This window comes from Periophthalmus magnuspinnatus, chromosome 18, assembly GCF_009829125.3.
Source record: "Periophthalmus magnuspinnatus isolate fPerMag1 chromosome 18, fPerMag1.2.pri, whole genome shotgun sequence".
NCBI lineage: Eukaryota > Metazoa > Chordata > Actinopteri > Gobiiformes > Gobiidae > Periophthalmus > Periophthalmus magnuspinnatus.
In genome coordinates, this window is record NC_047143.1 from 21570941 (window position 1) to 21592913 (window position 21973).

The 21973-nt window shown below is 37.4% G+C and overlaps 1 protein-coding gene across 8 annotated transcripts in view; it reads right to left on the bottom strand.

Annotated features, from left to right (window-relative positions):
- Nucleotides 1–21973, bottom strand: part of LOC117385965 (adhesion G protein-coupled receptor L3-like) — a 339155-nt gene that overhangs the window by 19719 nt on the left and 297463 nt on the right. For all 8 annotated transcript variants that reach the window (XM_055229021.1, XM_055229023.1, XM_055229022.1 and 5 more), the window contains 2 exons: nucleotides 13362–13428; nucleotides 9018–9109 (listed from right to left, as the gene is read on the bottom strand). In XM_055229021.1, coding sequence (XP_055084996.1) covers nucleotides 9018–9109; nucleotides 13362–13428 — 159 coding nt within the window. The remainder of the gene's footprint in view (nucleotides 1–9017; nucleotides 9110–13361; nucleotides 13429–21973) is intronic.

Here is a 21973-nt window from a genome sequence, read left to right on the forward strand (position 1 = left end):
TCTTTATTGTGCTAATCTGCAGAGAGAGATGTCAGAAACCTGGATCCACTCAAGACGGGGGCTTCAAATTCTCACCAATTTGCAGTGAAAATGGTGTCATTTGTCGGAGTGCCTTTCATTACATTGCCACGGATCATTTATGTATGAGATTGCAAATGGTCAATTTGTTTTTGAATCTCCCTAAAACCGTTCAGCTGCTCAAAGGAAAAGGAAAAATGGAGGGCCACGGGTAGAAGTAACAAACAGGAGAACCACAGATTTTAAGGGTACATTTGGGTAGAACTGTAATGAAGTTTGTTAAAACTTCAATAAGGTTTAAAATACTTAACATTTACTTGTCACAAAAGTCTATGTCTGATATTTTATTTTATCCACTAATACTATTACTATTGCTCTTACTACTACTACTACCCAGATGATAATTAATCTGCTACTGCTACTACTACTACTACCGCCACCACCATTACTATCACTAATATCACTACTACTACTACTGCTACTACTTATGCTTATTACTACCACTACTGCCTACTACCTCTATACTATTTTATCTTATCCACTACTACTATTACTACTATCCAGATGGTAATTAATCTGCTGCTGCTGGTACTACTACTACTACTACTACTACTACTACCCAGATGGTAATTAATCTGCTACTGCTACTTCTACTACTAACCAGATGGTAATTAATCTGCTACTGCTACTGCTACTTCTACTTCTACTTCTACTTCTACTTCTACTTCTACTTCTACTTCTACTTCTACTTCTACTTCTACTTCTACTTCTACTTCTACTCCTACTCCTACTCCTACTCCTACTCCTACTCCTACTACTAATAATAATATTATTAATACCACTACTACAAATACTACCACTACTACCGCTGATGCTGCCAGTACAACTACAACTACCAGAAAGTGCTCGTATGTTGATTCGACATGTGAAAGTACTGAGCTGTCCCATGTAATAGATGTAATAGCAATAGTACAAGTCATATCCCATTATCTGCATCCTAAGCCCATTTGCAGTTTTCTCCATTATACACAGTGAGGGAAGGAAACAAACACATCAAACACAATATCAAATCCGTTCCACACTGGGCTAGTAATGTTTGGTCTTACCGATGCCACTCTACAATAACACATCCATCATAATACCGGTAGCTAGGGCAAAACAATGGGAAATGAAAAACAAAAAAACAAAAAATCATGTTAAAAGTTACACAAGATAAAAGAGACAGACAATCAAAGCAAGATAACATTCAAATGAAATGAGAACATAACATCACGACAGCACAGATGGAACTTGATGCAATCGGAAATGAAAAGGCCTATTTGAGAAAAACAAGAGACGACATACTTTTGAAATACAGCATTCGCTTGAGTAAGATTAGTGGTAAAGATAACATATAAGTACTTTTATTTACATTGTGATTGGTCAAAAGGGAGATAAAGTAGCCAAAAAAGTCCTTAGGTAAGAGTACAATTTGCAATATTACCCAAGCAGAAGTTAAAAGTAGTCCAAAAAAATTCCGCAACGCCAACTGTTTAGACCAGGGGTGCCCAAAGCGAGGTCAACGGGCCAAACTCGGACCTCCGGGGGGTCATATTTGGCCCGCGAGGAAGCTCTGAGATTTTAAGAATAAGCAATTTAAATTTAATTTTGTATTGAAAAGGCTGTCAGGAGATAGGAAGGAGGCCAATCTGGTCTATTTCCAAATAATTAAAATCAATTTAATCATACATTTATTTGCAGAAGCACATTTTTATGGCCCTCAACACACTGATGCGCATTCATTTGGTCCACAAAGGGAAAAACAAGCACCCCTAGTTTAGACACAAGTACAATTTTTGGGCATATTAGCAAAGCTCAGCCCTGTTTTAGTTATTAGGTGTTATTTTCTGGTGTACAAAGGTTAACCCCAAGAATACAATTAAAGGCATTGTACCACATTTTTAAAAACATGAAAAACTATCTAGTTCATTTAAAAATGTTTGCAGCAGTTCAAACTTATTCCTCACTTTAACACATTCTTACTAACAACTTCCAGAGGCCAGAGTAGAGTTTTGTCACGATAATGCTAACAACAACTAGCATGCTAACGAGTCTTACTTCCTGGTTCAAGGAGGATAAAACTGTTTATAATTAGATAGTTGTTTTGATCGTAAGAGCAAATTTTACAGTATGTGTGAACTGGGGAAACCTAATTTTACTTACTTTACACTATGAGGAATTTGTACAGCTGCACTGGGGTCTTTACTGTAAGATTTTGTTGCTTGTTTTTGTCCACGTTGAGTAATGGCACCACGCTGTGTCGGACGAAAAACACATGGCTTCGGTCTATTTTTCCAATCGCTGTCTAGAACAGTTTTGAAGTCAGAGGGGTCACGGGGTCAGAGCGGTGTGGGGAGACCACTGCGATAAATCATGTGACACTGTGAACTAAAACACTCAATATTTTTCTGCTGTGCAAACAAAGCGAGGTGTCTAATGTGGACGAGGCAATGGTGGACGAAGAGGAACGGTTTGGGTGTCGTTATGGCTTTTGCTAATCATGAATCTGGCACAAAAAGTAGATCATCAAAGTTTTAAGATGTGCGATGTAACTTTTCTGGAGGAAGGTCTGCTACTCGCTCGTGTGCATGTATGTTATCGCCTGGAATGCTGCACAGTATGGCATTAAATCTATGGTCACATGTTAAATGGTCACACACTCATGGAGGTTAAAGACCCAACGACTGCATTCATCTGTGGGAGCTGGAATCGCACCGCCAACCTGTGAGTCGGTGGATGTAATCGCTCTACCAATGATGTTTATGTCCAGAGCGGGATTCGAACCGGTAGCCTTCGGCTCAGTGGACAAAATTGTACACCTGTTTGTGGCAAGAACTTGGGAATAAATTGCTGTTGCCTTTCAGAACAACCGCTCAGATTTGTGATTTTTCCCTATAATGGACAACATTTCAAGGACTTTGAACAGATCGTCGAAAGCGGGATTAGAACCAACAACCTTCGGATCAGTGGATGAATTGTACACCTGTTTGTGGCAAGAACTTGAAAAAAATAGCTTTTTCTATCAGAACAACTGCTCGGAATCATGCTTTTTCCCATAATAGACAAATTTTTGACGACTTTGAACAGATCAGATCGTCATAGCAACCATCCAATTTTTTTTCTAAACAGAGTTAATAACCACATATATGTCACTTTTAGATCAGTAGCTAAATTGATTGTTCGGACTTGTTACTTTTAGATTACTGACCCATACTAATTTCACTACAGCACATTTTACATTTTACTTTCCAGTTTCCTTGCTCGTCGTGTTTTCTGAATTCTAGTGGTTCGCATTAATCAAAAAACAAACAGGATCTAATGAAATATTGAAGAAAGAGGATGCCGCTGAATATCTTAAGCTCTTGCTAGAAGTTTAGATTAACATACGATTAGCGCTGAGAGTAAGACTGCAGTGTAAAGAGGGTGAAGAGGGAGGAATAATTGTAAATTCGCATGAGGATACAAGAACTTTAAAGTTTACTTAGACGACTGATCGGGTACTAAAGCAGTTCTGTATCAGTTGTAAGACTAGAACATGTATAATATTTATGGAGAACTGTCGTGTGGGAGTATAACGTAAACTTGTGGGCTGAGCATTGGACAGAATATTACAGCTAACCGTAGTAACCATCGACTAGGGCCCAGGAGAGATCGCTAAATTAGTTAAACATGCATGGACGGTATCTAAAACCTCTTCATGCATGTTTTTAATGAGGCAACAACATTACAACATGGTAGAAAGCTCAAAAAAGTTGATTTTGCGTAATAAAACCCCTCTTAGATTCAGCAACTTCAGAGCTAAAGAAATATTTGAAAACGCCTCTTTATAAAATAGTCTACAAACGTCACACTGTTGCAAAGCGGGGCTAGTTTTATTGATAACACCCACAGTTTATTAGTCCTGCCCCAACTTCATTTGAAATGTCTTTTCACCACCAAAATCTGGCTACGATTCCTCAGATACGGTTAATCCATTTCAGTGTATTAACGGCTGCAGATTAGAGTCGCCGTGTTTATGTCCTCAAATTAGGATTCAGTTCACAGTGCACATTTTAAACACATCCAGGAGCATTAACATTTGAGAGACAGCTAAAATATGAACTGCTAAACTAATACGAGAATCAAACGCGTTTCGTTTTTGTTCACACGCAGATATAGGCTTAATCATTTTTCATACAAAGACAGGATTGGTTGGTGGTTTGCAGAGGACAGTACCTAAATAAATGCAGTTTTTGTGACTTGGTAATTGTGAAATTCAAATTGTGATTTATATAAACAGTTGTGAAATATTGCTCTCATATTCATTTATTATGGGAAGAGCAGCCATAAACTGCACTCAAAAGTACAAAGCAGTGATCCAAGAATTTGCTCAAGGGTCAAAAAGGTACTTGGAAGTACTAAGTGACTATAAGTGACTAACTGAAAAAGTAGCTACATCTGATTTATAATTTGAATAAAATGTGTTAAAAAAATTAATAAAAATGCACAAAATGTGGTATTTCCAAAGGATAGACACACCTACAAAAAAAAAAATAAATTAAAAAAAAAACATGTTCAAATCATTTCATATTGTCAACATAAACTTTTGTCACCTGTAAATTTACTCACAGTGGGTAAGAGTAATCAAAACTTTTACTCAAGTAAGGGTACTGTTACATCACTAAAAATTGTAGTCGAGTAGGAGTAAAAGTATGCAATGTTCTGAAAACTACAGTTTCTTCGAGTAAATGTAGCTGAGTACTACCCACCTCTGATATTAATATAATAATAATATAAAGAAATATAAAGAAAATGGTATATCTTTGTTGCAATCTCTTTTGATTTATTTTTTATTTTTTTAACCATTCTACCCACATTTTTGAGAATACATTTTTGTTTTGTTGTTTTCACTTTTTTTTGTTGTATTTTTTTTTATTTATTTTTTTCTAGAAATAGGCCTTTGCATGTATCATAGCTTAGAGCAGAGTTCAGACTACTTTTTGTGTTATATAGCAATGATTAAAAGTGTGTGTTGTTTATGTTCAGGAAGGCTATTTTAATCTGAAATAACACAATATTAAATCCGAACCGAAAATCAAGATTGTTCAATATGAAGGTGGAAAAAATTATTAACTTTTTTGGCACAATCTCAACAGGAAATTACACTGGATTATTTTTGAGTAAGAAACAGCGTGTTCCCAACATGTGTCTGTGCAAGTGACGTAAGCTGCACTTTGCCTTGTGCACTTAAGGAAATACAGCTGACTGTGTTGAATCTTATGGGAATTTTGTGATGGAATAACACAGTGTACAGGGCTCCGTGACCAGGTAAAAGCAAGCTCTGTCATGCGAGGCGAAGATTGTTTCTTTATACGAGTGTGAAGGGACGAGAGGGCCAGACAGCAGCCGGAGCGCCACGAGACAAACCTTATAAAATGATGTTACAAAAGAGACCAAAGCCAAAATGTTGGAAGTGGCTTTAGATTGACCCAATCCATCGCACGGGCTGTATTGATGCTTCGCAGTGACATTACGCTGGGGGTTTGGATGTATGTCTATTGCGGAATGTTCAGCAGTTACCATGGTGACACATTGCGCCCATTAGCAAACAGCCTGATGAGTTTTGGTCTGAAAACTCAAGAAAAATTAGCAAGTTAAAGAGGATTCTGCAATTAAAACTTGATCAAACTTTCACAGTTTTGAAAAAGCCAGATTTAATGAATTTTGATAATTCTGTTGACATATTATACACACATTAAAATGGATGTACTAAGCAAAATTATGCCACAAAGTGAAAATACCTTGAGAGTAACAACAACTGAAGTTATTATGATTAAAAAAAAAAAAAAAAAAGTTGCTAGAGCTAATTTAGAATCACATTTCACACATCAAATTTGTTGCTTAGACATTAAATCAGCTTGTTATCAAGAAGAAACTGGCTAAAAATCTCAAACTTGGAAAAAATCTGTGTCAAAAGTATTGAAAAATCAGATACTAATCAATACCGTAAACGATACACATTTTAACAAGTATCGATACTTCGTGATAACGCTAGAGCCTTTCCGAAACCGCTCTCAAAAACAAATGTGTTGTGAATGAAACAATACTACTCTAAGGCTCAGTGTTTTAGTGCCTCCAATGATGAATGTTCCATAGTACACAATAGCAACACTTTAAGCAGATCGATAATGGTGAAGTAAGGCTTCTTAAATGGCTGTAATGCAACCGAGGTCAGATGTAATGAAGATCGCTCATTGTTTTCAGCAGCCCGTGGTTCCATTTCCTCCTTGTTCTGGACCAAATACTATAGAAGTAGCTACACCGAGTCAAAAAAATGGCCAAAAGATGACAAATGATTGACGAAGAAGTAACAGATTTCAGTCACTTTTTGGAAAATACATCAACATAAACACAAAATAAATATGAAACAAAATACAAAAGTGAATAAGATGGATGCCATTAATGTGGAGCGTCGCCAGCTGTAAGGATTACGCCAAAAATAGTTCATAAATTACCTCCTGCATGGGCCTGGATCCAATCAGCAACTTCCAACAACACCCTTTTATGGTTCCTATTTATGGGCGCCATTTTGAGGACTTTTGACCATGCAAGATTGAAAATGTCCTGATTTCAAAAACAATGTGCATATGACTATCTTTAAAACATTTTATCCATGCAAGAGATGTGCATAATAAACTGAATTATTCATCGCTTTGGCAACAGTGGAAGGGTTTTGTCCATCTGAAACCAACAGACCCATATTTTAAAACTGAACCGGAGGGCAGGTCAAAATTCTATGGCATATTTAATTGTTTAGCCGTCATAATACAGAATGAAGATAATTCGTCTGGGTCATATTTTATTTATTTTAATTACAAAGTGGTAACACACATCCACAATCGTTATGAGCTGAAAGACTAAAATTGTTGACTTCTGTGAAAAGCAATGAATCAGACTCTAGTAATAGTTCCAGAAGGAGGGAAAGAGCAAGATTACCCAGCTGATAGCATTATACTTTGCCATGAAATATCCAAAAGTTAAATTTGCGAATGTTGAACTTCATAATTTTAATGAGACTAGACCCAAGATCCGGCTATATCGCGACAAAAAAACATTCTACCAATATAAACTTTAGCTGCCCCCATCTGTATCAAATATTATTGGCCTATAAAATGTCGTTATGTCACCTGAAACCCAGCAACAGGGTTACAGAGGCCCTCGCACGGTCCAAAGTCTGCACATCCTAGTCTGTAGTCAAGCAAACCCGCATGTAAACAAGACTAATGACTTTTAATAAATGTGCAAGAAACCTCAACTGCACCAATAGAGAATCTTATTAACAGTTGGGAAGTTTGTGGAGTGGTGTCCCCGAGGCGCTGGTATTATCGGAGAGCAAACAGGCACAGATAAACACAGCGAAATGCGCATAACTCATAAACAATATGAATATTCATCAGAGCCGCAGTGACAGGCAGTTAACAGGGGTGCGGGGCTGTGCCAGACTCGCTCCTGTCCTCCCATCTACCAATGTCTTCCACTGGTTATTCAAAGTCTAAAAGGAGTAGCTTAGACGTTTTGATGGGTTGTTATTGGATGGATGTTAATGTAATTTTTTTTATATCCCCAGCGAAAGACGTTAATACACAATAAAAATACGTAACGGCGTGTATGTGTTCTATCGAGTCCATTTGTTCATAGTCTAATTCTAATTTTGCCCAAGGATACAATGACAGTATTCATCTGTGAGAGAAGGAATCGCAACACCAACCTTCAACCGCCAACCTGTGGGTCAGTGGGTCTGATCGCTCTACCAATCAATTTATGTCAACAGTGGGATTCGAACCGGCGACCTTCGGATCAGTGGACAAAAGCTCTACCAACTGAGCTACCGTCGTCCATATGATGATTAAAATAACAATATTTAACTGGTGGTGAAGGGTCTGTTTTTGCTCATCTTCCTGGAATGTTCTAGCTTTGCCCGAAATGTTCCACCATATCTATCTCCATGGGAACAATTAGGTGTTACAGGTCAGATTTATGGAGATGCAAGTCCACTCACATGAGAGTGTAGGTTTTACAATGTACTTTAGAATAAAAAAAAAAACAAAAAAAAAAAACACCTAGAGTTGATTGAATCCAAGATAAATATGTTTAATGCCATACTGTGGGACATTCTAGGCAAAGCAAACATCTCCACGAAGATAAACGAAAAGTTGCACGGTGCAGCTTTAATATCTTGGGTGGTTGTAGCGCAGTAAAAAGTAATACAATCGACGTCTAAATGAAAGAAACATTTATCTCTTTCAAAAGTGGATTTTTTTTTCATTCTTCCAAAATTAATAAATTTAATCGTTTTTATTTTTTTAAACCTCAGAGAACATAATATTGTCCTTGTCCATTATCAATCCTTTTGCCGAAAAATACAATAGATCTGGTTTTAACAAAGCTCTCAAAGTTAACAGCATTTTTCACACCTCACTGAAACTTTTACACAATGTTTTAGTGTACGCCAAATTTACTTAAAAACACCTTTGTTGCATCGAAAATAATTTTTTAAGCCAACATTTTAATAACACAATTGCCAGGACTATTTGGGAATAGTTCAAAATTAGTTTTGAGAAATCTCATTTCTGGAATTCTGCTATCCAATCTTTTTTTTTTTTTTTCTTCTTATTGTGTTGCTGCAATTATTTGATTTTGATTACAAATACGAATATTGTCTTTTTGTTGGACAATTGCATTTTGGGTTTATTCAAATATTAGCCTACTGCGTCAAAACTTTTTTTTCTTTAATTCGTCAAAGCTATCCAAAAGCAAAGTTATTCCAAAGCAGAACTGTAAACGTATTTGTGCTATTAAAGCGGCAGGACCTCATGCCGTCTACGCAAAACAGCTTTTCCATCGGTAACATAAAGTGCGCGAGAGCCCTGCTATTTCAGTCCCGTAGTTAATGGATACTCGTGCGATCCAAGTGCTCTTACTTGATGTTGTCCAGGCAACCGGAGTCTGGTTTCAAGATGGCCGTGTGATGGAACATTTTGTAGAGAGCGATGCCCAAGAAGATCACGTTGAGCTGAGGAAAAAGAAGACACAGATGAGACTTGTATTGCTCAAATCCATTCATTTTAAATCATCACTTGGTTGGACTTGTATTCCCACTTTGCCAACCGGAGCACAAAAACCCATGATGCGTCTACGGTGATGCGCAACTCTCACTTGGAAGAAACAGCAAGACAAGCAAGCCAATGTTCCTGTGATTGTGAGCAGGTTTTAAAAGTTTGGTGAAGAAATCTGGCCAGGAAAAAATACAACTGTGCTCCTTCGGTTAGAAACAATGGGGGTAAATTTAACACCGTGTGGGAACAGCAAATGTGCCTGGTTTGGTCCAAAAGTAAGTGTGATACAAAGGTAAGAGTTAGTTTGGAGAAACTGCGATGATCTATAAAAAAGTTTGAGAACAATGATGACTCAATGTACAGTATATTAACTACAAACGAGTAAAATGTTCTGCCAAGGCACCTTTCCTGTCTGGCCCATTTTCAAACTTAGAGATTGCGATTTCCAAAGTTGTATGTTCCAAAGTTTCTGTATCTGGTGCATAATTTGTTTAAGAAAATATGAGATTTATGTTTGTTCATTATAAAGCCAAACAGCTATTAAGCTTTTTATATAAAGCCCCCCTTGTAGCGAACAGTATCACACCACACTTTGGCAAAATACTGCACTCCAGTTTAAGCCAATTTTAGTTCAATGTCCTCCAAAAAACTACATTAAGCCAAATTTTTTTGTTAAAAATACATCGGTTTAATGATTCCATGGAAATAGAAAGGTAAAACGAATCTTCAGAACATTATCCATGGCAAATTAATATATTTTATGCTATACTTTGGAAGATTATAGTCAAAGAAGCAACATTTCCATGGTAACACGCAAGAAAAGGCCCCCCTCCAGGCTATATATGAGTAAGGTTTGTGGAGACAGAGGAAGCCCGCTTAGAGTCTAACAAGTTTTCCAATGCAATAAGGCCAACCATCGCAAAAAAAACCCAAAAAACATTCAGATATCTGCGTAATCCCTCAGTCGACCATGTATGACCCAGAATTGACTTTGTCTTTTGCTACTGTGGCTTTAAGGTAACACTTTCATTATTAATACAACTCCCTTTTGCGTAGCCAGTGGTTTTAAGGTTGTTTAAGGTCAAATCTTCTAAAAATTCTCTTCAAAGCCATGAGTTGCACAGTAGAAGCATTGAGAACTACTGACTCATGAGCCTCACAGAAATGCATTGTAGATACTAAAAGTGGAGCGTGAAACTGCATTATGCATGTTCAGATTTAGCCAAATGCTGCTCGCTACTGCCACTAAAAAGACTTGTTTGAAGAGTTTTGGGGGCTCCAGTAAATAATCCTGTAATCCATAATGCAAGATCCAAGCAGTTCAAACTATTCCTAAAGCGAGATGTTTACGAGTAGCTATCTTTCTTTTTTTTTTTGGACTTTTTGTTCTTAAACTCCTTGACGCAAATCGATAAATACAAAGTTAAGCTCGTCCTAGTTGTGGAAAGTATGTCAGCGCTCATGTCCGCTTTGCATATTGCTTTGCACCAAAAAGCTAGCCAAATAAAAAAAGGAAAAAAATGGTAGCGCTGGAGCAAAATCAATCAGAATGCGGATTACTCCACGCTGCATACTGAGTGGAGTCTATCTTTTCAACCTTCCAACCCTGACCAAAAACGTTCCCGGCCAGTGACCACGACTTGGGGTGACAAACTGCCATATTTTCAACGTGGCCCTCATTCGTTTTGCAGTGCCCGGAGGTAGCATGGAAAGGTGTTAGCGATGGAGGGGAATCTCGGCGGAGCGTTTAAGCAGACGACCCGGAGGCTAATACGGGTTAATGAGCAAAAGTGAGTACGTGCTGGATACGGCGGGGGGTACTTGGGTGGGTATTTATGACATTGTGGGGACTCAAACCTGTATACACATTTATTCATAGAGGCCTGCTTTCTTTATGAGGACAAAAAATCTGGTCCTCATAATGTAAATGCTTTTTTACTACATTGACAACAAGATTTAAAAGTGAAATTTGTAACTTTTCAAGGAGGGAAGGGTAAGTGAGCAAGTATTTGTGACACTGTGAGGACTAAAATTGTATACACACTTGATTCATAGAGACCAGCCTTCTTTATGGGGACCAAAATCAGATCCTCATGACGTAAATGCTTTCTTATTATATCAACAACATGAATTAAAGGTGAAGTGTGTAACTTTTCGAGAAGGGACGGGTAAGTGGGCAAGTATTTATGACCTTGTGGGGACTAAAATTGTAAACACACTTGATTTATAGAGACCTGCCTTCTTTATGGGGACAAACAAATCGGGTCACAATGAAGTAAATAGTTTCTTATTAGATCAACACCACAATTTAAAGGTGAACTGTGTAACTTTTCAAGGAGGGACGGATACTTGAGAAAGTATTTATGGCATTGTGAGGACAAAAATTGTATACACACTTAATTCACTGAGATCAGCCTTCTTTATGGAGACCAAAATTAGATCCACATGACGTAAATGCTTTCTTATTAGATCAACAACATGAATTAAAGGTGCCCTGTGTAACTTTAAGAGAAGGGAGGGGTAAGTGGGAAAGTATTTATGACATTGTGGTGACTAAATTTGTATACACACTTGATTCACAGAGACCTGCCTTCTTTATGGGGGACAAACAATCTGGTCCTCATGACGTAAATGCTTGATTATGTAACTTTTTGAGGAGGGAGGGGGTAAATGGGCAAGTATTTATGACATTGTGGTGACTAAAATTGTATACACACTTGATTCATAGAGACCTGCCTTCCTTATGGGGACAAAAATTTGGTCCCCATGACGTAAGTCCGTTCTTATTGGATCAACAACATGATTTAATGGTGAACTACACAACCAGTCAAAAGTTTGGACACACCAGCTCATTCAATCTTTTTTTTTTTTTTTTTCTGTATGTTTACTACATTTTATATACATACTGAAGATGTCAAATATATGAGGCAAGATAAAAAAAAAAAAAAAAAGTTAATAACTCAACAAAATCTATCTTTTTATATTTATATTCAAATCCTCAATATAGCCACCCTTTCTTGACAGAGCTGCAGACCTTGGCCTTCTCTCAATGAGCTTCTTGATGAAGTCTGTTGAAATTCACAGATGTGCCGCGTCAGGGTCAAGAAATGCCAAAATTGCAACTCAGGGTTGAAAGCATAGGATGGTTATTTTACATTTTTTAAATCTAAAATAACTTTTGAGTTATTTTGAGTTTATTTTTGTTTACTGCATTCCATATGTGCCAATTTATAGTTCTGATGTCTTCAGTCAGACTCTACAATGCAAATAATAATGGAAATAAAGGAAAAATAAATGAAAAAGTGTATGTGACTTTTCAGACTTTTCAAGAAGGATGTCTGCCAGCTTTTTCATTTCCAAGCAGATGTTCCACAATATGGCATTTGACTTTTGCATTTATTCAATTACAGATGTTTTTTTTTATTAGAAACTGAACACTTGGAAAAACGTACATTATGAGCAGGGTTTCCTCTCCATAGATGTGACCAGTAACTTGACCTGATCATGTGAAATGCTCGTTTCCAGTGAGGTAGGTATGCTAAATGCTATACTGTGGAACATTCCAGGCAAAGCAATAAGATTTTCAAGGAGACGAGCAGGTTACGGAACACGCAATAAGTTAAAATATGCGATGAAATAAGTTACGATTCAGGTTTGCGTTATTATGGTTAAAAGAACTGTTTGTAGCGCTGTTATAATAAAAATCCTGGGTTGCCAGTGGCTTCACCTGCAGATTAAGGACACATACAGCTTTTTTTCTCAGTCTCAGTATATAGACGTCTTATATTGCAGCAGCAGAGGCACTGATTAATGATTGATTAGTGAGGATTCAGAACAGAGAGTGGCATTTTCTGTTTGAACCAACTGGATTTCAGCGTTGAAAATGGCAACCCATATGAGAGAGTCATGTGAGGCTCTTTCTGCTTTCTGATTAAACAAATTCAAATTAAACAAATTGAGAACCAAAACACCAAATTATAAGATAAACAACATGACCATCACATCCAGTGTTTTTGAAATTAAGAATAAATCGGGCTTACAGTTGTTACAGGTGAAAACAATATGTCAAGTTATGTCATGTTTATGAAATTTAACATTAAAATCCAACATACAGTTCCTTTAAAGAGTGAAATAACTCAATGTAAAGTCCCCCAAAACACGAACACCCAACTTATGTGTGTGTGTGTGAGTGTGTGAGTGTCCACTTACCATAATTATCAAAGTTGCCGGTCCTATAAAACTCCAGATGAAGTAGGTGTCCAACCGTAGCCAGCAACTGCAACGGGAGAGAAGAGGAAACTTAGACTCGGAGGAAATACATCAAGTACAAGGCTGTAGTGACATAGTTGGAAAAAGCACGGGTCGCCACCAGGGGCCCGGAAGAGTTATGAGCGACAGGGAGAATTTAGAGGCATAGGAGGGGAGCGTTGTGCCTCTATGACAGCAATAATAATGGAGCTCTCTAGGCTAAACTGTATAAAAACAGGAAGAGGAAATGGGTCCTTAGGCGGACACTGCTCTGATTTAAGGTATATTTGGATTGGCTGAAGGTAGGAAATTGGGATTAAGGGATTTGTGCGAACGGTGCATAGTATAACTCATATCTGACATAGTGTATTCAAGCCCACAGCTATAATAAGAGGAATCTAACCCGAAAGCTTCTTGTTCAAGAGTAAACGCTCTCTCTGAGACAATTAAAGTTGCACTATGGGACTTTTTTGGTAGCGGGTTCACCACCTGCTTTTTTTCTATAGAGTTTTATTGCTTTGTAATGTTCCACAGTATAACATTAAAAGGAACTAACTGGGATTTGTTCAACTACAGGTATATTAGAAAAGTAATGTAATGAACAATATAAATAAAATAATAATAAAAAGTAAATTTTGTTAAGTCTTAATGTGACTTACCCCCGTCAATATGTTTAAGTTTAATGCCATACTGTTGAATATTACAGAAAAGCAAGGACATCTCCATGGAGACAAGTATGTTGTGGACACTCCAACCAACAAATAGTTACATAGTGCACCTTAAAAATTACATTACATCAATAGAAAGAATAATTCTAAACATTGTAGCTACTCGAGACAAATAATAAATATTAAAATATTAAAGGGCCATATTTAGCTATTTTCTGCTCTATGTTATAATGTTGTTTCTTCATCAAAAACATACCTAGTTGTGTTTTGTTTCATTCACACATTGCACATTTAACACACAAATCCTCCATATTTAGGCTGAGTTCTTCTCTCAAAAAGAAAACACTCTGTTCCACCTTGTGATGTCATGTGGTAATCCAGGAAGTGCTCCACTGTGTTTTTAAACTCCACACACCTTTACTAGAATCAGCCCTAGAATATACAATCTATAATAAACATGTAAAAAGTAGCTGTTAACTTGAAAATTACCACTTCATGACATCACAAGGTGGAATAGAGCATTTTGAGCTTTGGAGATGTAGACAGACTAATAATAAAGGGTTACTCAAACAGGTGTGAGTGAAAAAAAACAACTCCGGGTATGTTTTTGATGAAGTAGCAGCACTCTAACATGGCTCAATGCTCCCAATAATCGATTTTGCCTAATATAGGACCTTTAATTTTAGTGGTTGAGGTCTTAAATATTGACTTCTCAAAGGAAGTTCTTACACCAGATAACTTATATTATTAATACCAGGGAGTTTTTCTTACAATCCATTTCATATTATAGAAAAGTTTAACCATTTCAACGTCTCAAAAGCATTGCATTGACCTTGAGCACACCATGCAATAAAAACTTTGAGCTTTTGTGAACTCCATTTTCTTTCTATGTTGTAATAAGTCTGTCCTTTCACCCTGTACCCAAGCAAGAGCGAAAACCAAATCACTGTGATTAGAGACAACAATAGAGGACCTCAAAACACGACACTGCTCCTTTGAAAAGGGCCCACAGAAAAATGAAACCGAACAAAAACATGATTCATGACGCGTGGCTGAATTATTAATCTGTTAATCTCCGCCGCGGCTGCAGAAGGGGCGCCTCCATTTTTGGACACTAGAAAATTACAGTCCAAGAAGCGCTGTTGTCAGTCAGAGCAATAGGACGAGGAAGAGAAGTGGTGCAAGATTAACCACGTCGTACAAGCATTTAGGACTAAGTGCATTATACGGCCCGTGGTGTAAAGACGGGTAAAACAAGGCTTTAATGGAGACGGAAAAAATTTACATTTAACTTGAGGCATTTTTCTCAGAAAAGCTTTAGGGAAACAAACGCTTGGAATATAATTATATATATATTTTTTAGTTTTAATATTGCTAAACTTAAAGGGAATAAAACTGATTCTATATTAACGTTCATGGTGGAAGCAAAACTAGTTTACATTTAAATAGGACTGAGGACGTATAAAAGGCACCACTACATTACCTCAAAGTACTACAGATACCAAAAATATGTTAGTATAAAAAATCTAATAAAGTAAAATAGGTGTCTGGTGGGTCCTGGGAGAACGCTATACACACAAATGAACAATGAAAGTACATTTTATCTTCAAATAAATTGTATTTAATGAAATGTAGGATCGCAGTTATTATTTTTTTCTGGTTTTAGATAAGAATTAATGCAGGCAGGTGTGCGCGGGAGGAGCAGAGAGCTACGCCCAGCTCCGTGTTCAGGCAGGTGAGGGAGGGGGAAGAGCACACAGGGAGACAAAACAGGAGCAGAAATACACGCATCATGACAAAATGTTGCTGTTTTGTTTCATTTTAATCATTTTTTATCTCAGAAAATCAGATTATGAGTGTGTATGTAGTAACTGCAGCCAGAGAAAGGATAAACAATGAGGCGACGGTAGCTCAGTCAGTGGTGATCAGAAGGTTGGCGGTTTGAATCCCGCACCCAGAGATGAGCGCTGTTGTCGTGTCCTCGGGCAAGACACTTAACCCACTATGCCCCTAGTGTCTGTGTGCACTTGTGTATGAATGTGTGTGTGAATGGGTGAGTGGTTTCTTGATGTAAAGCACTTTGAGTCTTAAAGGCGGAAAAGCGTTACGAAAATACGACCATTTACCATTGACCAAACTGCTTAAATCAGGCTAAAATCAATATCTGCTCGAGTTTAAGTTTGTTTGCTTTGCACTAGACGGGTATTGATTGATGAAAACCAAAATGTCCAGGTCTTATGAGATGATAAAAAAAAAAAAAAAAATACAAGAGCGACAGAGCCTATATAATCTGATCCCAATTGTCGTATTGTGTATATTTGGGTAACACATTCACATTGAGCCGCCAAATAATAAACTTGCAACCACATCTCAAAGTGTCACTCGCACATTTTCAAATCTCACACAATAGCGCGATGCAAGAGCGGGCTTGTGTAGCGAATGTGACAAATTGACTGTTCCTTTGCCGCGAGGGCCGATATCTGCGCATCGACACAACGCAAGTCGTACAAAGAAAAGAATCTAAACAAAAGCTAAAAACACGCACGGAGATCTGGCAACCCATCAAAGTACTCTAAATTATTCCGGAGCCTCTATTGTTCATGTTTTCCCTTCTTGTTGAGATCATAGAAAGATTTAAAGAGCAAGTGGGCGTCAAGCGCTACGGGCTGTCCCCAACTTTTGTCATGGTGGCTTTTGGGAGCACAGCTTTATCTCTACCCTCCTCCCGAGACACTTTCTTACACTTTAGTGGCAAAAGAAGAGAGTTATATTTGCGCCAGTCAAAACACTATCCAAGCACATGCCAACAGCTTGAGTTTGCGGAGATCCTCGCCACCCACCGCACTGGGCTGCCACATGCTGTCAAAACGGCTTAATGTGCAAAAATCACTGTAACGCAGATAGTCATTTCAGTGGACGGAGGGTGAGAATGACCAAAGCAACGCCAAAAAGGAAGGGAAAGCTAAGAATATGACGAAAAAAGAATTGAAATTTCAGACAGTCCGATGTTGGTCTTGGACAGAATACTGACAGTGACATAATAATGCATGTATTTTTACATTTATGTCAAGAAGAGTGCTGTCAAATGAATGTAAGATGTATCAATATAATCACATTATTGTGGTAATTTAAACTTTCTAATTTGCATTTTTAAACGTATTCAATTCTTCCACAAATCTAAATTATTTATATGTCTAAAAATTGGATTTCATAAAACAAAAATCAGGTTTCAGGTTAATGTACATGACCAAATAATAGCTTTAGTGGGGTTTAAAGCCCTTCATTGCAGCTTGTGGGTGTAACTGGGTCTTTCGGTGACAGATGTAAGCCATTATGTTTTGCCTGCTGTGTTCCGGTGTTCTATACTTGATTGGTGAAATATTTGGGCCCATTTACTCATTTAAGAGCTCACATGCGATCTTTATTTTCCTCACGGAGCCCACGGTGTTCAACTCCAGATCTCGGCGGCGTCTTTGTTTTGATTTTCCGCGTGGAGCAGAGCTGTACCGCGCTTCTCGTAAACACCCTCCGACCGATATGCGCTTCTCAGCATGAGGACTGATAATTATATGTCTAAATGTAACCGTGTGTAATCAGCACAGCTCCAGATCGCAGCGTGTCTCCCTTCAGGTAAAGAAAAAAAACTGTGCATTAATTCATGGATGATGCCTCAATTTGTTTTGATTAATCACATGCGTTAATGTGTTAATATTGACAGCCCAGGTTAAAAAATAATACTGTACACATCTACGGCGTCTCTGTCCATGGAAGCGGATCTTCTCCTTCGCTGTGGTTTTCCTCGAAGTGTCTCTTTTTCCTATTTGTGTTTTTATTTTCCTGGCAGAGAAGACGGGTCTAAAGACAGTGGATACCATGGGACAGTTATCCATTTGCCCATTTCCTGTGCATGATGGTGGTTTGATTTTCTAACTTTCTTGGTTGAATCAACAGTTTTGTGAAGACCTGCAAGGCAACTACTTTTGTGCTTTTGGACTCCACAAAAATAAATGTAATCAAATTGGAATATTAGGATTTTTCTTTCACTTTTACCACAATTCAAGTGGACTTAGTGTCTTAAAAAAGTCACATGCAGCTTCAGGAAGTTACCAAAAGCTTCTGTGACTGTTTGAATCCACCTGTTACTCACTCAGAACATGACAAAACCTGACCAAGAGGACGAATGATTGGAGAAAAGTGTGTTTGAGCATTTCCTTGGATTAAAAAAAAACACTGATTCCCAATATAATATCACCAAAAAAAGCAAACAGTGACAGGGATACTTCATATTACCCCCAATTCAGAAATTCATAGATTTACTTCCTGTTTGCTTAGTACCAAGTTGCCATTATTCAGGAACTGCCCTGCAACAGCTATTATGTTTTAACAGGTCTTACTTGCACATAACTAAACAATACAAGCACAGGGAATTAAATATTTGCTAATTTGTTGCATACACCAAATTGCTGTAGCAAGACCCTGCTTATGTAAATGTGATTGTGCCTGGTCCCAGACTCCACAAGGAGCCATTACAATGTTTACAATTGTTCTACACAGCGCTTATTAAAAAGGAAGTCATTGGTTTAGTGCTATAGTTATGTTCCCCGCATAAGAAAAAGAAAAGAAACTATTTTTGTACCCAAGCAACTCCATTATATGTTATATGTGTTTTATAATGGGTGGTGACTGACAAGGAAAACAATAGTGCGGGCCTTTATGCTAATAGGTGCGAGGACTCCCATTAGGGGCTTGAACGATTATGCAAAATATGACTCAGGCACAGTTCACACTTAGCTAGGTCTAATGAAGTACACTAACAAACAGAAACTGCAAACAGATCCGCGTGTTAGTTTCGATGTAGTTTCAGATAGACATAAGGCGGTGTCCTACAGCAATCTGACCAGAACTAAAGAAGCGGCTTGGATGAGCAGCGAAACGGCTTCACTCTTACACTTTTGTCCAGTTGACAGGACAGACAAAGTGCTATTCAATTCATCGGCATCCAAACTGGTTCCACATGAGGGAAGATTTGACAAACTGAGACTTAAAGTTAAAATGTAAAGTTGTGATAGATAGAAGGATGAGTTATGCCCTGCATATTTGTTATACTTTAAACCACTACTACTTCTACTACACTACATTTTTAAGTGGACTGAAAATTAAAAAGTACTTTTTGTATGATTTAAGGCACATGTGTCAAACTCAAGGCCCGTGGACCAAATGTGGCCCACCATGTCATTTTATGTGGTCCGTGACAAGGTAAATTAAATGTATGACTGTCTTAAAATATCAGTTTATCAGGAGATACACAGTTACACAGACATTGTTTCATATCTGTGCAAATCCTATGCAGTATTTGTAAGTTGAATAAGTAATAAATATAGAAACGGTTAATTAACAAGATTAAAAAGTAGCTGCATTTATTTTACATTACATTTGGTTACATTTAGTTACATTTATCTTACAGTTACATCTGGCCCTTTGAGAGCAACCATTTTGTTGATGTGGCTCTCGGTGAAAATTAGTTTGACACCCATGATTTAATGGGTTATTTTTCCCATGTTGTGGTCACATCCTGAAAATAGTTTCCGAGTTCAAGCTTCGACTTTGAGCTAACAAAAAAGAAAAAAAAAAGAAATATCATTCATTTAACACTTAAAAGTACTTCACTTTGACAAAAAATGTATTGTTAATTTGTTAAAGTACATTTTTAAATAGGATCTTAAAGACTTTTACCACATTGATTTGATTTTTTTTAACAAACCAAATATTGTGTTAAAAAATACAACCCTAATTATTCACCAAGATAAGTTTATAGGTGCGTTTCACAACTTTCCGAAGCCAGAAAGTAGTTTTGCTGTCACGCTACTGTTAACAGCAACCAGCATGCCAAAAGCACAAAAGTGTTACTAAAAAAAACAAAACATTAAAAAACACTTTATAATTAAATCCAGACAATATACAGTGGTTTCATTTTGACTTTACAATATACATCCACTAATTTTACATTTTATTACATTTTATGAAACTACATACAGCCCATAAAATGCAGCGATATGACTAATTACTATTGGCAGTACAACTACAACAAATATTTCAAGTACCTCCTACGCCTATTTGGTACATCTCCTCCCCATTCCCGCCACTCTCCCTCATTATTCAGCGGCTGCATATAATTGTCCCTGTGGTTTTAATTATTCACATGATGCCAGGGCTCAGACTGTGGCAGTGATCGGCCCATCCATCACAAAGAACTACGACCGCGCCCATCTCCCAGTGTCTACAGCCCCCAGTGTGAGCGAGACCCTGTGATAAACATCAGGACAAAGTGCTGACTCGCCTCTTCATTATCATCAGATGGCTTTCAGTGGAGCTGCAAGATATATCGCAATCAAATCGAAATTGCAATTTGAGCGGTCGCAGTTTGCAACTTCTAGACTGGAAAATTAAAAGAACTCATATTATGTATTCTTGTGGCTTTAATTTTCTCTTAAACATGCCTGCTAGGATTTCAGTATCTTCACATTCTGTCTACATTTAGAAAACAGATGCCTTATTATCAGTGGTGGAAGGTATTGAAGTACAAGTAGTAAAGTACCTAAAAGTACCGAAAAATTCAACTGAAGTAAACTGTACAGTGGCTACTTGTTACTTTTACTTCACTACATTTGAGAGCAGGTATCTGTACTTTACTAAATTTGAGAGCAGGTATCTGTACTTTACTACATTTGCGAGCAGGTATCTGTAGTGTCTACTCCACTACATTTTTGAACTGGACTGAAAAGCAAAAAGTACTTTTCTTATGATTTGAGGGGTTATTTTTCCCATCCTAAAAAAAGTGTCTGAGTTCAAGCTTTGACTTTGAGCAAACAAAAAATGCACAACTCATAAGAAAAATTAAGAAATATCATTACATTTAACACTTAGACTAAAAACTAAAAGTATTTCACACAAGTGTTGTTAATTTGTTAAAGTACATTTTTAAATAGGTACTTAAAAACTTTTATTTAAGTTGATTTTTTTCATGGGATACCTTTACTTGAATAACTTTTTACCTCTGTGTCTGTACTTTTACTTAACTAGCAAAATTACTTCTTCCACCACTGCTTATTATACATTTGCTTTATTGTTTTACTCTGTGGTGTTCTTGTTGTGACACACGTTGGTTCAATTTGTTACGGTTGTTTTAAACGTGCTACATAAATAAGACGACATGACTTGACTTGACCTCCATTTACAATGAGGCAGTGAGGCATTGAAGCTCCCTCTGCTGTCAGCAACTAGATTGAACAATGGGGAAATAAACAAATTAAGCATTAGCCAACGTGAGCGCTATGCTAATAGAGCCGTGCTTTTGCTGTGAACACAATTTGACTAACAAACAGGGCCGGTGATGGTTGATGTATTTAAAAACTGTACAGGAGAAGTCTAGATTTTCTACCTATGACGCAACAATTTGGGCAATATGAATGTGTTTAAAATGTGAACTTAAACAAAATTCTCCAAAATACAAATTGCAAATCTAATTGCAATGCTTCTCAGAAAAATTACAATTAGATATTTTTCAACTCTAACTTTCAGATTAACAAAGAGAACGGGTGGGCAAAGCTGTTAAGATGCTGCACCGCAACGGCTTTAGCAGAATCCATTGTTGTTCAATAGAAATCAGATCCGTTTCTGGTTAAATCTCTATGTTCGATTCCAAGTCTGTCTTAACACCCTGACAGTCCTCCAACAATGCAACTGCGTCCCATCGTCGTAGTATTTTAGTGCGCCGCTACAGTAATGCCCATTCTTCTGCCAGACGGAAAAAAGATATTTGTTCCAATGCAATAAAAGAAAGATTTGTAAGTTGTCACGCTGCTACTTTTTAAATACATTTCTTTCTTAAACAATGATAAAGTAAGA